Source organism: Aquarana catesbeiana, linkage group LG02, assembly GCF_042186555.1.
Source record: "Aquarana catesbeiana isolate 2022-GZ linkage group LG02, ASM4218655v1, whole genome shotgun sequence".
Lineage (NCBI taxonomy): Eukaryota > Metazoa > Chordata > Amphibia > Anura > Ranidae > Aquarana > Aquarana catesbeiana.
In genome coordinates, this window is record NC_133325.1 from 622,747,414 (window position 1) to 622,762,672 (window position 15,259).

General features: G+C 43.2%; 1 protein-coding gene across 1 annotated transcript; it reads right to left on the reverse strand.

The window, feature by feature from the left end:
- Positions 1-3,896: 3,896 nt before the first annotated feature.
- LOC141130044 (large ribosomal subunit protein eL37) lies at positions 3,897-4,252 on the reverse strand. The gene has a single exon (XM_073618024.1). It carries the CDS (start codon positions 4,216-4,218, stop codon positions 3,925-3,927), a length of 294 nt encoding a protein of 97 aa, XP_073474125.1. The 5' UTR covers positions 4,219-4,252; the 3' UTR covers positions 3,897-3,924.
- Between the last annotated feature and the right edge of the window lie 11,007 nt (positions 4,253-15,259).

Below are 15,259 nucleotides of genomic sequence, written 5' to 3' on the forward strand. Positions count from 1 at the left end.
TCATATTCCACCAGTAAGTTTTCTAGAAATGATCCATCCATAAGAGAGCAGGCTATTTTCTTCCATTACTATACATTACAGGCCAACCTGAACATCTGTGGAGTCCTAAATTGAAATTACCACTTATGCAATTGAAAGTAGATAGATAGATAGATAGATAGATAGATAGATAGATAGATAGATAGATAGATAGATAGATAGATAGATAGATAGATAGATAGATAGATAGATAGATAGATAGATAGACATTTTTTAAAACTCCTTTTTTTTTATTTTTTTATGTTAAGTTATAGTTAGGTTATTCGACTGTTTTACTTGCTGATACTAAATTAAAGCATACCTTTAAATTTATTGTACATTGTCATTCACTCCCTTTTGCCTCTTTTTATACTAATTGCTAACAATTTTCATGATGTATTATCTATAAATATAGTATTATATTCATTTAGCCCCTGCACCCTCCCGCTTCATTATTTCTGCTGGTGACAGCCTTCTTTTTCACTTCTAATCTAGGCTAAACTATGTACCCTTATCTGTACACAGCTTCATGGGGAATTTTCCATCACACATCTTAGATGGCTGCAGGTCAGTAAGTGGCAAAATGTTGTGTCTGCATAGCTGACATCTATGCAGACATGAAATCTCAAGATGCCTTTCTATGTATCCTCATGTGTTTACATTCTCTGGCCCAAATTATTTTTACGAAGCTAGCTGTTCCTGGGCAGTACCTCCCTATGGACCCCGAATGGGGCTTTACTCCTAGAGTCTGTAGTGTTGGTGTACTGATTTATTATATAGTCTATGCAGAGTATATGCAAATGCAACCTGCACCTGAGAAGTGTTTAGGGCCTAAGAATATTAACACCGAAAAAGGCTGCCACTGTCTTTGAGAGGTAAGTACCTGAGAGGGTATTCTGATTTATTAACCTTTAGGGATACATTACGATCAGATATAATTTTGGACGGTTTATTTTTCTGTTTCTGTGCATGTATAAATGTATCATATTCGCATATTCGCAATTCCCCTGGGCTGTTTAAATGCTGAAAACAGGGTTACTGTAGACGTAAACTGATATGTAGTACTGCTAATCAAATTACCTAATATACAAAATTTTTCTTTCAATTGTCCATTCATCTTTAATTAGCCTTCTGTGCCTGCAACTCCTGCTACTTTAGTAAATAAACACAAGGTCACTAGTAGAAGCATTTATAAATCTATACAATAAATTCAAGAATGATATATTTTTATAGTATATTATTATTATACAGGATTTTTATAGTGCTAACAGTTTGTTCCTCACTGTACAATCTAAGGGAGACAATACAATTACAATACAATAAAATACAAGAGGGTTATGAGGACAAGGCTCATAAAAGCTTACAATCTATGGAGCAGTGTGCAAAAAAGGGTTAGTCGTATCAAAATTTTATTTTAGACAGATGTCACAAAGTGCACCATAATTTTCTTTTCAATGTGAAGGCTAGAGATAAAATAAGATAAAAGTTAATTTGTTTATTAGTATAGTGTCATAATGTGGGACTATGCCCCATTGGTGTGCACTACAAAATCTTTATTAAGTAATAATAGTTTAATAAATTCATATCTTCCATTTGAATAGAAGTGCATAAATGGTTGTATCTTTCTGTTGGTGCATTTATTTTGATGTCTGACTTTTTAGTTGTAAACAAAATAATTAGTACAATTTCCCCTAAATAATGATTGTACATACAGGTCCATCTCAAAAAATGTGAATATCATCAAAAAGTTCATTTATTTCAGTGATTCAATTCAAAAGTGAAACTCAAATATTTTATATAGATGTGTTACACACAGATTGATATATTTCAAGCATTTCTTTTTTTAAATTGTGATGATTATGGCTTGCAGCTAGTGAAAACCCAAAATTCAATATCTCAGAAAATTAAAATATTACATAAGACCAATAAAAAAAAGATTTTTAACACAGAAATGTTGGCTTACTGAAAAGTAAGTCTATGTACGGTAGAGTATGCACTATACCAATACTTGGTTGGGGCTCCTTTTGCAGGAATGACTGCATCAATGTGGCGTGGCATGGAGGTGATCAGCCTGTGGCACTACTGAGGTGTTATGGAAGCCCAGGTTGCTTTGATAGGAGCCTTCAACGCATCTGCATTGTTGGGTCTGGTGTCCCTCATTTTCCTCTTGACAATACCCAACAGATTCTCTTTGGGGTTTAGGTCAGGGGAGTTTGCTGGCCGATCAAGCTCAGTGATACAATGATCATTAAACCAGGTATTGGTACTTTTGGCAGTGTGGGCAGATGCCATGTCCTGCTGGAAAATGAAATCGGCATCTCCATAAAGCTGGCCAGCAGAGAGAAGCATGACGTGCTCTAGAATTTCCTGGTAGAGGGTTGTGCTGACTTTGGACTTGATAAAACACAGTGGACCAACACCAGCAGATGACATGGCTCCCCAAATCATCACTGACTATGGAAACTTCACACTGGACCTCATGCAACTTGGATTCTGTGTCTCTCCATTCAGACTCTGGGACCTTGATTTTCAAATGAAATGCAAAATTTTTCACAGTCTGTGGTGATGTGGGGAGCCATGTGTGGTGTGTTTTATCAAGTCCAAAATCAGTGCAGACCTCTACCAGGAATTTCTAGAGTTCTTCAAGCTTCCCTCTGCTGACCAGCTTTATGGAGATGCTGATTTCATTTTCAGGCAGGACTTGGATCCCTCCCCACACTGCCAAAAGTACCAATACCTAGTTTAATGTTTATGGTATCACTGTGCTTGATTGGCCAGAAAAATCGCCTGACCTAAACCCCATAGAGAATCTGTGCGATATTGTCAAGAGGAAGACAAGAGACACCAGACCCAACAATGCAGACAAGCTGAAGGCCGCTATCAAACAAACCTGGGCTTCCATAACACCTCAGCATTGCCATAGGCTGCCACGCTGCATTGATGCAGTAATTCATTCAAAAGGAGCCCCAACCAAGTATTGGTATAGTGCCTACTATACCGTACATGGACATACTTTTCAGTAAGTCAACATTTCTGTATTAAAAATCCTTTTTTTTATTGGTCTTATGTAATATTCAAATTTTCTGAGATACTGAATTTTGAGTTTTCACTAGCTGTAAAAAAAAAAAAAAATGCAAGAAATATATCACTCTGTGTGTAACACATCTATATATAATATACGAGTTTCACTTTTCAAATTGAATTACTGAGGTAAATAACCTTTTTGATGATATTCTAATTTTATGAGATGCACCTGTACATAAAATTGCTATGTTAACATCAGAGAGCTGCTCCCTACTTTGCCAGCAGGAATTCAAGAAAATATGTGTTTTGCCCATTCATGGCACAGCAACAGGTTTGCATTAGACCCCTTTCACACTGGGGCCGCCCATGCAATCACGGTAAAGTGTCGGTCATTTTAGCAATGCTTTACTGCTGTTTAAGCGTCGCTTTTGCGTCACTTTTCAGCCGCTAGCGCAGCACTTTTAACCCAAAAAAAAGGGTTAAAAACTCCCATGTTGCGGCGCTTCTGAAATGCTTTTCATTGTATACAGCGAGCCCAAACCGCCCCAAAAATTCTTCTTGCAGGACTTTTTCTAACGCCTGGATGTGAAAGCACTCATTGCATTGAATAGGAGGCAGTTTTCAGGCATTTTACAGGCGCTATTTCTAGAGCTAAAACACCAGAAAACTGCCTCAGTGTGAAAGGGGTCTTAATCCCCCATAACCAGCAGCATATACTTACATTTCCTTTGTTCCCCTATTACTCCGGTTAAGGCAAGCAGCATGGAGTCAGGAGCCAAACCCCCCCCCCCCAAAAAAAAAAAAAACATAAGACAAAAAAACACTTCTTTTTTTTTTTTTTTACTTTTAACCACTTTATTTTTTTTGTACAAATATTAGTTCTTAAGAGGAGCTGGAAGCTGCAACTGCGGCTCTCTTGGGTTTAGGAGTTGTACCTTCACGGAATCCATTCCTGAACCTGCGGTACACAACCTTCAGATGTCTCATGCGGCCGGTTCCGGTGGTGTTACGTCTCTTGGCCTTGGCACTCCAGTTGTACTTTCTCTTCCGTTTAGCTGGGTAGGCACACTTGCCACAGGTAGACTTCTGTAAATGGAAGGCTTTAGAGCCACAGCGACGGCACAAAGTGTGCGTCTTATTGCGGCGCTTTCCGAATGACGATGTTCCCTTCGTCATCTTCCCCAGCGGCCCAGACGATAGAGCCACTTCTTTTTTAAGTAATAATAGTTTAATATTGTAAATTCAAATCTTTCATTTGAATAGAAGTGCATAAATGGTTGTGTCTTTCTGTTGGTGCATTTATTTTGATGTCTGACTTTTTAGTTGTAAATAAAATAATTTATACAATTTCCCCTAAATAATGATTGTAGATACAGGTGCATCTCAAAAAATGTGACTATCATCAAAAAGTTAATTTATTTCAGTGATTCAATTCAAATGTGAAACTCAAATATTTTATATAGATGTGTTACACACAGAGTGATATATTTCAAGCATTTCTTTTTTCTTGTTCAATATTTTATTTATTTTAGGTAGATAGGTAATAACAAACATAGCATGAGAGACAATGACAACATAGAACAATGAGCCGGTGTCTTCATACATGTTAACCAGATGATAACATTACAACATTGATAAAGGAAACGTAGGAGAGAATAAACTCCCATCTGATGCGCATGGCACAGGCAGTTATGGCACAAGTATTTACAAAGAAGAGTAAAGATCACGGAAGGGGTCTCAGAGGAATACCCTAGGAGGCCCCGACCACATATCCTTAGATAACATCAAAGGAAAGAGATGAGAGACATCTTGGTGGAAAAGAGAGAAAAAAAAAAGAGAGAATAGAAAGAGTGAAAGAAGAGTATAGGGAAAATAGCAAAGGGGGAGGGGGAGAGAGGCGTCTGTTCCGCTACGGAACAAGGGACCAACTAAAGTGAGAGATTAGGCTCGTCATCTTAGGGTTCCAGGAGCTTGGGGTCAAATTGTGGAGGGAGGAAATGATCCACCCATGGTTGCCATATTTTCAGATGTCGTGGGATCCTATCCAGGAGGGTCGCTTCGGTCTTACTATGAATCATGGCCTGGGTAACCCTATTTTTAGTCTCTAGTGAACAGAGTGATGGGGATTTCCAGGCCCTCGTGATTGTCTGTTTAGAAGCTGTAATGATGTATATTGCTAGTTTCGATTGGGCCTTTGTAAGGTCGGGTGGGCAGTGGTTCAGCAAGGCAAAAGCTGGATCAGGGGTTGCCGGCCTCTTCAATAGAGTGGACAATATTTTAAAGATTTCGACCCAAAATCGCTGCACGACCAGACACGTCCACCAGATATGTACATATGTACCCCGCTCTCCGCAACCTCGGAAGCACATGGGAGGGTAGGTCAGAAGGTATTTGGCAATTCTTGCTGGGACCATATACCAGTGCAAAAGCACTTTGTAGTTGTGTAGTTGGTCTCAACAGCGATTATGTTTTGGGATGAGGAATTAGTCATAGCCCAAATGTTATCCCAATCTTCCTGTTCTCTAGAGACGTTCAAATCATTGATCCAACGGGTAGTATAGGAGGGGAGATGGGAGGATGTAGTCGTGAGGTGGGTGTACAATTTAAAAATGATACCTGGGGCATGGGGATCAGAGTTGCAGATACCTTCGTACATTGTCATATTAGTCAGTGATGTAGAAGCGTGCAGGTAAGAAGCAAAAAAGTGGGATATTTGTAGGTAACGGAAGATTTTCTTGTTTGGGATTTGAAATTGCTCCTGCAGGCTCGAAAAGGTTTTCAGGTAAGAGGAAGTGACCAGATTGATTAGCCTAGTTAAACCAAGACGCTTCCAAATTGTAAAAGCATCAGGGTCTATGTGAGCTGGCAAGGACAGCGGATGGCCTAAGAAGGATAGTAGAGGATAGTGTGGGGAGTGTAGTTTAAAGGGACCCTTGAGCTTATCCCATAGCTGCAGGGAGTGTGCTGTCACCGGGTTATGTAGGGATTTACGTTCTGGGTGTTGTAGCCAAAGCAAATTATCAACCAAAAGAGGGTCAAGGTCCACTGCCTCAAGGCTTACTCACAGCGGGACCTCCACAGTAGCGTGATAAAGGGCAATCTGGGCCAGTTGGGCCACCTGATAATATTTGGAAAAACAAGGGACACCCAGTCCACCGTGTAATCTGTGGCGCATTAGTATAGAGGAAGATACTGTAGGTGAATTGGGTCCCCATATGTATTTATATATACAGCTCTGGATTATACAAAAAAAATAGGAGGGCACCACTATGGGGAAGACCCAAAAGAGATAGAGTATCTTAGGTAACAGGGACATCTTAATTGCAGTTATACGACCCAGCCAAGAAACATAAAGGGGTTGCCAAGCTGCCATAAGGGCTGACAGATGGGCCAGCATAGGGATATAATTAGTGTGATATAAAAGGGCTGGGTCGCCAGTGAGTTTGACACCGAGGTAGGGGAGATGTGATGTTGCCCATCTAAAAGGAGAATGTTTCCTGTAAATGGGAGACCTCAGTCAGCTGTAGGGAAATATTGAGCGCTATGGACTTCGATTGGTTGACTTCAAGACCTGATATAGTGGCAAAGCGATCTAAAATAAGTATTAGGTTAGGTAATGTAATACGGGGTGAGGTAACAAACATCAGGGCATCGTCGGCAAATAGGCATAATTTGTGGTGATAGGAGGCAACTTCAATACCTTTAATATTCAGATCCGTTCAAATTGCTAGGGCCAGCAGTTCTAAAACGAGGGCAAAAATTAGCTTGAGGATTATCATAAGGGCCATGACCCAATGAAGGAAATGGGGGCCAAATCCCCATTTCCGTAAGGTGTAATGAAGGTAAGACCAGGACACGGTATCAAAGGCCTTTTTAATATTGAGGGACAAGAGGTGTAGGGGGATTTGTCTTTTGCGAGCTTAATGTTGCAGAAGGACTACACGCCTGATATTATCACTGGCCTGTCGACGGAGAACCTTCTTGGTCCTTTTGAATAAGGGTACAAATTATGTTGTTGAGTCGCAATGTGAGAACCTTGGCCAAGAGCTTGATATCTAGGTTCAGTAAGGATATAGGCCTATAATTAACCCAGGAGGTATGATCAGAGTTAGGCTTGGGAATCATGGAGATTATAGCGGTGAGCGTTTCCCCACCAAAGGAACGCTGCTTTAGAAGGGAGTTGAAGGCATTAACTAAAAGGGGGGCTAGACAATCAGAAATTTTTTTTATAATAAGTGGCAGACAGACCTTTGGGGCCGGGATGTTTATGGGGTTTAAGGAATTTTATAGCACGTAGCACTTTTTCGAGCGATATAGGGCTTTCTAATGCGTCTCGGTTTTCCATCGAGAGTGTAGGGAGAGTTATGTCATTAAAGAAAGTGTCGAGTAAAGAAGGATCAACATCTGTCTCGGACTCATATGAATGTGATAGGCGTTTATGGAACTAGGCGTGTAGTACGTGTACCTTAACTGGGTCGTTAGTATAAATATCCTTAGAGATTTTGAGACGAATTGGTCTACGTATCTGATCAGATTGACTGAGACGTAGAGCCAAGAATGTACTCTGCTTTGTTAGCTTTTAGGTACATAGTATGCCGGGCTCTGTGGATGGATTTTTCAGCCACTTCTGCTAAGAGTAAGTCCAGTTCAAGTTTGGCCTTCTCTAGCAGGGATTTATTGGTTGGTGTGGGGTGAGATTGAAACCGGAGGTGGTGGTAGTAGTATGTATCTTCTACATGTTTCAGCTTGAATTTTTTATCTGTATTGAGTTGGGAGGAGACACGGATACAAGTACCCCTAATAACTGGTTTGTGGGCTTCCCACAATAGTATTGTGGAGCTATTTGGAGTAGCATTGTGCAGTAAATACTCTAGTTGTATATCAAAGCAGTAAGATTTATTAGTCATGTAAGCTTCATTCAGGCACCAAGTGTGATCTGTAGACTGTGGAATTAAGGAGGCCAATGAAGTAATCACTGCACAATGGTCTGACCAGGGAATTGGTTGGATTGTGGAATGTAACAAGGTAGGGGCAGATGCTATTGAAATAAATATATGGTTGATTCTTGTGAAAGACTTATGGGGATTGGAATAAAATGTGTAATGGCGATGAAGAGGATTACACTCTCTCCAGGTATCCAAGAGAGCTGCATCCTGCACCAGGCGTCTAAACGCTAGAGAGGGTATATATGTGTCAGAAGAGTAAGGAGATCTATCAAGGTTGGGTTGGAGAATTTGATTTGAGTCTCCACAGAGGATGAGGGTGCCTTTACAGTGAGTTTGAATCACTTGTAGCAAATGAGAAAGAAGAGTTGAGATTAACATTCGGGGCATAGTACGAAACAACTGTAGTTTCAACATGCTGTAAAAGCCCAACCAGGAGGAGGTAGCGGCATTGATCTCAACCAGAGGCACAAAGGGGACGGAAGCGTGGAATGCTATGAGAACCCCTTTGTGTTCAGTTCTGGCATTTGCCATATATACTTGTGGATAGCGGGGGATGAAAGAGTGCGGGACCAATCGTGCAGCGAAGTGGGTTTCTTGGAGTGCCACAATTGGCGCTTTGAGAGTAGCAAAGGATTTAAAGGCCTTAACACGTTTGTGGGGTGAATTTAGGCCCTTGACATTTAAGGACAAAATATTTAGGGGGGCCATAAGGATTTGGTCGGAGATCTATATAAGAAGAACCCATATCCCGTAGGGAACAGACGGCCTAAGAGTGAGAAAGAAATAAAAGAGAGAGAGCAAGAAGAGGGAAAGAGAGTGGGCATGAGTAAGGGAATGCCCACTGGACGATCAGTAAGGCAGCAAGGGGGATGAACCTAAGCAAAGGAACACCTCCTCACGTGCCCGACAAGTCACACTCAGACACCAGGGACAGCTGAGCTAGTCCGAAGGTGAGAGTGCACAGAGGGGAGGCGCAGTGACTGCTGCCCGCAGCACCCATTGTCTGCAAATAACATTTGTAGGTAAACCATATTAATTACAGTTAAGCAAAAGCTAAACAATAAACAACAGTGAGACATTAGGAGTGCTAGCAGGTAAATGTAGCAAGTTTCCATAGTGGGATGGGGGGGAAAGGTAGGGCAAGGAAAGGGATAGGGTGAGGTAGGATAGGGGAGGGGAGGGGAGAGGGGAGAAAGGAAGGGGGGGGGAGGGAGGGGAAAAAGGGAGGGAATAGGGGTCGCTAGCTATGTAGACTACTGTCAGTCATATGGATCAGACAAGAAAGATGAAAAAATAAGAAATAAAAAATAACTCAATTATCCATTAGCTCAGCATCCTGTTTTAGCGAGTGATCTATAGTTAAACTGGTAAGGGATATAGATCGAAGCAAATAGAACAAAAAATAAAAACAATTTAACCAGTTAAAAACAAAGAGAAAAGAAGAAGCCATTATTCTAAAATTTAAAGTGTTCACAGCAGAACGGAAGACAGCCAGGAAGGCTGGGAATGGGGGTTTCAAGTTCAAGCAACAAAAAATATAGACATTTGGTACTTGAGGTTACCCATCAGGTATTCATAAGGCGGGAATGAGATGTGGGAGTCCAGAAGTTTTCTTCAGCCCGGGAGGATCAAGCATTTCTTTTTTTAAATTGTGATGAATATGGCTTACAGCTAGTGAAAACCCAAAATTCAATATCTCAGAAAATTAGAATATTACATAAGACCAATAAAAAAAAAGAGATTTTTAACACAGAAATGTTGGCTTACTGAAAAGTAAGTCTGGTACGGTATAGTATGCACTATACCAATAATTGGTTGGGGATCCTTTTGCAGGAATGACTGCATCAATGTGGCTTGGCATGGAGGTGATCAGCCTGTGGCACTACCGAGGTGTTATGGAAGCCCAGGTTGCTTTGATAGCAGCCTTCAGCTCATCTGCATTGTTGGGTCTGGTGTCCCTCATCTACCTCTTGACAATACCCAACAGATTCTCTTTGGGGTTTAGGTCAGGCGAGTTTGCTGGCCAATCAAGCACAGTGCAGAAGTGGGGATGATTTCTGCAGAGAGGAGGGTTGGAAAAGTGGTGGTGATTTGTGCAGAGAGGAGGGCTGGGAAAGTGGGGGTGATTTGTGCAGAGAGAAGGGCTGGGAAAGTGGGGGTGATTTGTGCAGAGCGAAGGGCTGGGAAAGTGGGGGTGATTTGTGCAGAGAGAAGGGCTGGGAAAGTGGGGGTGATTTGTGCAGAGAGGAGGGTTGGGAAAGTGGTGGTGATTTGTGCAGAGAGAAGGGCTGGGAAAGTGGGGGTGATTTGTGCACAGAGAAGGGCTGGGAAAGTGGGGGTGATTTGTGTGGAGAGAAGGGCTGGAAAGTGGGGGGGATTTGTGCAGAGAGAAGGGCTGGAAAAGTGGGGGGGGGATTTGTGCAGAGAGAAGGGCTGGGAAAGTGGGGGGGATTTGTGCAGAGAAAAGGGCTGGGAAAGTGGGGGGATTTGTGCAGACAGAAGGTCTGGGGAAGTGGGGGTGATTTGTGCAGAGAGAAGGGCTGGGAAAATGGAGGTGATTTGTGCAGAGAGGAGGGCTGGGAAAGTGGGGGGGGGGGATTTGTGCAAAGAGGAGGGCTGGGAAAGTGGGGGGGTTGTGTTGAGAGGAGGCCTGGGAAAATGGTTGGGGGATTTGTTCAGAGAGGAGAGTGGGGGGGATTTGTGCAGAGCGGGAGCTGGGAAAGTGGAGGGGGTGGAATTTTGTCCAGGGAGAAGAACTGGGAAGGAGGGAGCTTTGTACAGAGGTAAGAGCTTCAGAGGGCAGAAGGCAGGTTGTGCAAAATGAGAGCTGTGGAGAATGGAGCAGGCTGTGCAGAGGTGAGAGCTATAGGGGAAGCTGGAGGTGCAGAGGTGAAACATGAGAGGTGGCAAAGGTGAGAGTTGTGGATTGGGGTAAGCTTTAGATGGGTGTGCAGAAGGGGAGCAAAGATACTATGGATGGGAGTGCAGAGTGGAGCTGTGGACATGGGAAAGAAGAGGTGAGCTGTGGATGAGGGTTGTAGAGGTTAGGTGTGGCTGGGGGACACAGAAGTAAGCAAAGAGATAAGCAGAAGTGAGTATTTGATGGTTACTTTTGGGGGGATACTTGAGGGGGAAGACCAGGGATATTTGCTGGGGGGCAGTAAAGCATACAAGTTAATGACTTATGCCCCGTACACACGGTCGGATTTTCAGATGGAAAATGTCCGATCGGAGCGTGTTGTCGGACATTCCGACCGTGTGTGGGCTTCATCGGACATTTTCCATCGGATTTTCCGACACACAAAGTTTGAGAGCAGGCTATAAAATTTTCCGACAACAAAATCCGATCGCGTCAATTCCGACCGTGTGTGGCCTGTTCCGACGCACAAAGTGCCACGCATGCTCAGAAGAAATTCCGAGACGGAACAGCTCGGTCTGGTAAACTTAGCGTTCGCAATGGATACAACACTCGTCACGGTGCAATGTTAAAAATGGTTTAATACAGCGCACTCTCTTCTTCTTTATAATGTGAGAAGAATGAAGTAGTTTTGTTGCTCATATTCACACAGACTTCTCACAAACTTCTTTCTTTATTATTTATCGGGATTCCCTTAATATATTTTGATGTGTCACATCTGACAAAAATATTTTTATTTTATTTTTTTTAAGGCAGATTTTTTTTTTATTTTAGGTTTGTATTTTTTCCAAGGCTGATCTTTGTTTTATTTTATTTTTAGTTTTACTCCAGAATATTTTTGTGTGTGTGTTGTGTGTCAAGTTACCACAACACCATTATTATCTTGCATTATTTAATCTCAAGGAGATTGTTTGGTGTTGGTGTCCCTTGTTAATTTCACATTGTATTTTTGAAATGTACCTGAATCCTCACAAACAAACTGTCCTTTTTGAAGGAAAACACACATAGGCAAGTATAATTGAAACCAAACATCCTTTATTAAGGGCTCAGAACCAAACAAAGAGAGAGGCAACGCTGGATAAACAGCAGAAATTGGCGAAGCCTTGGACCCCCAGGGCAGACATCAATTCTTGAACATCAAAATTGGTGGCCTGAGGAGTCCATATGTAAGGGAGTGCAGTCTGGTCCAGAAGTCCCAGAGATCTGGAAAGCAGCAGATGACATCTGTTTCCCCAGGCTGTGGTACCACAAGAGGCTGCATCTTTTGCCAGACCAGACTGGATCCAGGGTCATCACTTTCTGGTCTTCCTTCCATGCTTCCTTCCTGGCTGTGGCTCTGCTGTTGGAGATGTGGCAGGAGGAGGAGTATGACCTGGAGGAGGAGGAGGACTAGTAGGACCTGGAGGAAGAGGAAGAGGAGGAGGAGGAGGAGTAGGACCTGGAGGAGGAGGAGGAGGACCATGTGTGAGGTCACAAATGTGGGTATCAGATGTTATTTGGCCCCTCAACCCCTTATTGAGAGCTTCCAACATTAAGGACTCACACATGAGTTGTTGGCCCTCCTCCATCTGCTGCATTTTACACGCTATTATGCCAGCAAAGTCCTCCCCCACAGTGTGTGGTGCTCCCAGGGCCTCTGTAGCCTTCCAAAAGAGGCATATGGCAGCCTCCTCTAGGGTACTCCTCTTCCTGCCACTTTCTCTTTGCAGGTGTAGGGGAGGGACCTGCATATCAGGCAGCCTGCTCGGCCCAGCCACCTCCTGGCTGAGACTTCCCTGTGTATGAAAAAGGGACATGGTTTAATGTTTTGCATCATCAATCACAATCCTAAATTATTACTCCAAACTAACATCTAGTTAACATCATTGATTGGACAAGCAGAAATATTTAGAAGAATGCTATACCTGGCTCAAGCTGGGCTCCTCCACATGTTGCTGCCTGGAAGGCCCAGGTTGGGCGTCAGAAGCCTCAGCTGGGGGGGAAGGAAGCGTGGAAGGAAAACTGGAGAGTGATGACCTGGGTTCAGTCTGACCTGCCAGAAAATGCAGCCTGTTATAGTACCACATCCTGGGGACATAGATGTCATCTGCTGCTCCGGATCTCTGCGAATCCTGGACTTTCTTGCACTCCCTTACATATGTGCTCCTCAGGCTACCAATTAGGATCTTCAAATAGGTGATGTCTGCCGTGGGGATCACCTGCTTCACAATTTCCAACAATTGATCCAGCGCTGCCTTCCTCTTTGTTTGGTTCTTATAATGTGGGTGGTTGATCTCCCACAGACAAGGCAGCTCCCTGAACATGTCAATGAAGATTGCCATAAAGTCGGTATTGTTCAAGATATCCATTTTCACTGCAAGACACAACACAAGACAAACCCTAATGTCAGACAAAACTCTCCTAATCTAGTTACAATATAGGCCTCAATCTAGAAGCAGTATAGGCCCAAGTTTGGCTCTTACCTTCATTATCACAATCGGCGCCTCCGATACACCTTCCTCCACTCACAGATCGTACGTACTACGCACGCGTGTTACGCTTTATACACACTGCGCATTTGTGTAACTCCGCCCGCCCCTGACATTCTTTCTAGTCTATTCCCCGCCCCTTTTCATTCGTTGCAGTGGGTGAAGAGCACATGGCGGAGTCAGAGCAGGTGCGTGCTAATTATAGCAACGAGGAGGAGGAGGAAAGCCCGGATCTGGAAACGTCCTGATCCAGAAGGAGACGATTTAAGGCCTCAAATATGTCCTTTGGGGAGATGTTGGAGATGGTCGACATCCTGAAGAAGGCCGACTATGATGGAAAGTATGGACCTTACCCCAACCCCAATATCAGAAAGGCCAAGATCATGGCGAAAGTGGTCAAAAGTCTGCACCGGAATTTCGGGGTACGACGATCGAAAGATCAGCTCAGGAAGCAGTGGTCGGACCTGAAATAAAGAGAGTCCGAGCAGTACAGAAATATCCGGAGAGTGCTGTAAAAAAGTAAGTAGTTGTGCTGTGTTCCTATTCTTTTTGTCTTTATTACGTTCGTGCTGCTCCATGTGCTTTTCTTAAGTGTTGTACAGTTTAAAATGGCAACTTTCATGTTCATGGGCCCATTATTCGTTCGTATCAAACATTTTTCTTTCGGCCTATAAAACACCATTGTTTAGGCCATATGCATTTACCAACATTTTTTAGGGCCTACTTGTATGAAAAATATTTGGTTGTGTAGATGGGTTTGTGACTAGAATGAAATGCAAACTAGATTCTGTGTAAGGAGAGGACACTCAGCAGCTGTTTTCACATCTGGACGCTGGAGCACTAGTGTGGGACACCAGAACCAGTTTCAGTGCAGTTTCAAGTGCACTTGTAGTGCAAAGTGTCTACGCCTTTAGTAAATAACACCCAACAGTGCTTTGTATAAGGTTACACAATCACGCCATTTTCAGGACTCCCCACATTTCTGTCAGGGTCAGCTAAAACAAACACAAGCAGTAAATGTCACCAAAGATTTGCTTTTTTTTGGATTTTATTTGATAAAGGCTTCACAAATTGTCTGGCATATTGATGGCCCCCCTACCCGCAAAGAACTCAAGGTATCTTAACCGGACATCAGGGGCACTCAGGGAGGGCAAGCCAAGACGGCCACTTTCAAGTGCCGTCAGGGTTGTTTCATTTATTATTCCGGCCTCAGGCCCAACTGAGCCAGCATAGTTGGCAGAATGTTGATGTAAAAAGTTATGTAGAACACAACACGCCAGGATTATATAATTAAGTTTATACTCCGCCATATGGATGGGTGTCAGAAATAGGCGGAACCAGCTGGCCATGATTCCAAATGTGTTCTCCACCACTCTTATGGCTCTGGCCAGCTGGTAATTAAAAACCCTCTGTTCTGGGGTGAGGGTCCTCATCGGGAATGGCCGCATAAGATGGTCCCCCAGCGCAAATGCTTCATCCGCAACGAAGACGAATGGGAGTCCTTCCACATTCTCTTCTGGAGGTGGCAAGTCCAAGCTGCCATTCTGGAGACGCCTGTACAACTCCGTCTGCGTGATGACTCCACCATCGGACATCTGGCCATTCTTCCCCACGTCCAAATACAGGAAGTCGTAATTCGACACCACCGCCAACATCACAATACTATTGAACCCCTTGTAATTATAATAGTATGACCCCAAGTTGGGTGGTGGGATGATGTGGACGTGTTTCCCATCAATTGCCCCTCCGCAGTTAGGAAAGTCCCACCGCTGGGCAAAGTGGGAGGCCACAGTCTGCCATTCCTGTGGCATGGAAGGAAACTGTTGAGGAAAACAAAAAAAATTAGTATTTTTGCACATAAACATGGAAAGCAGATTAGACACAAA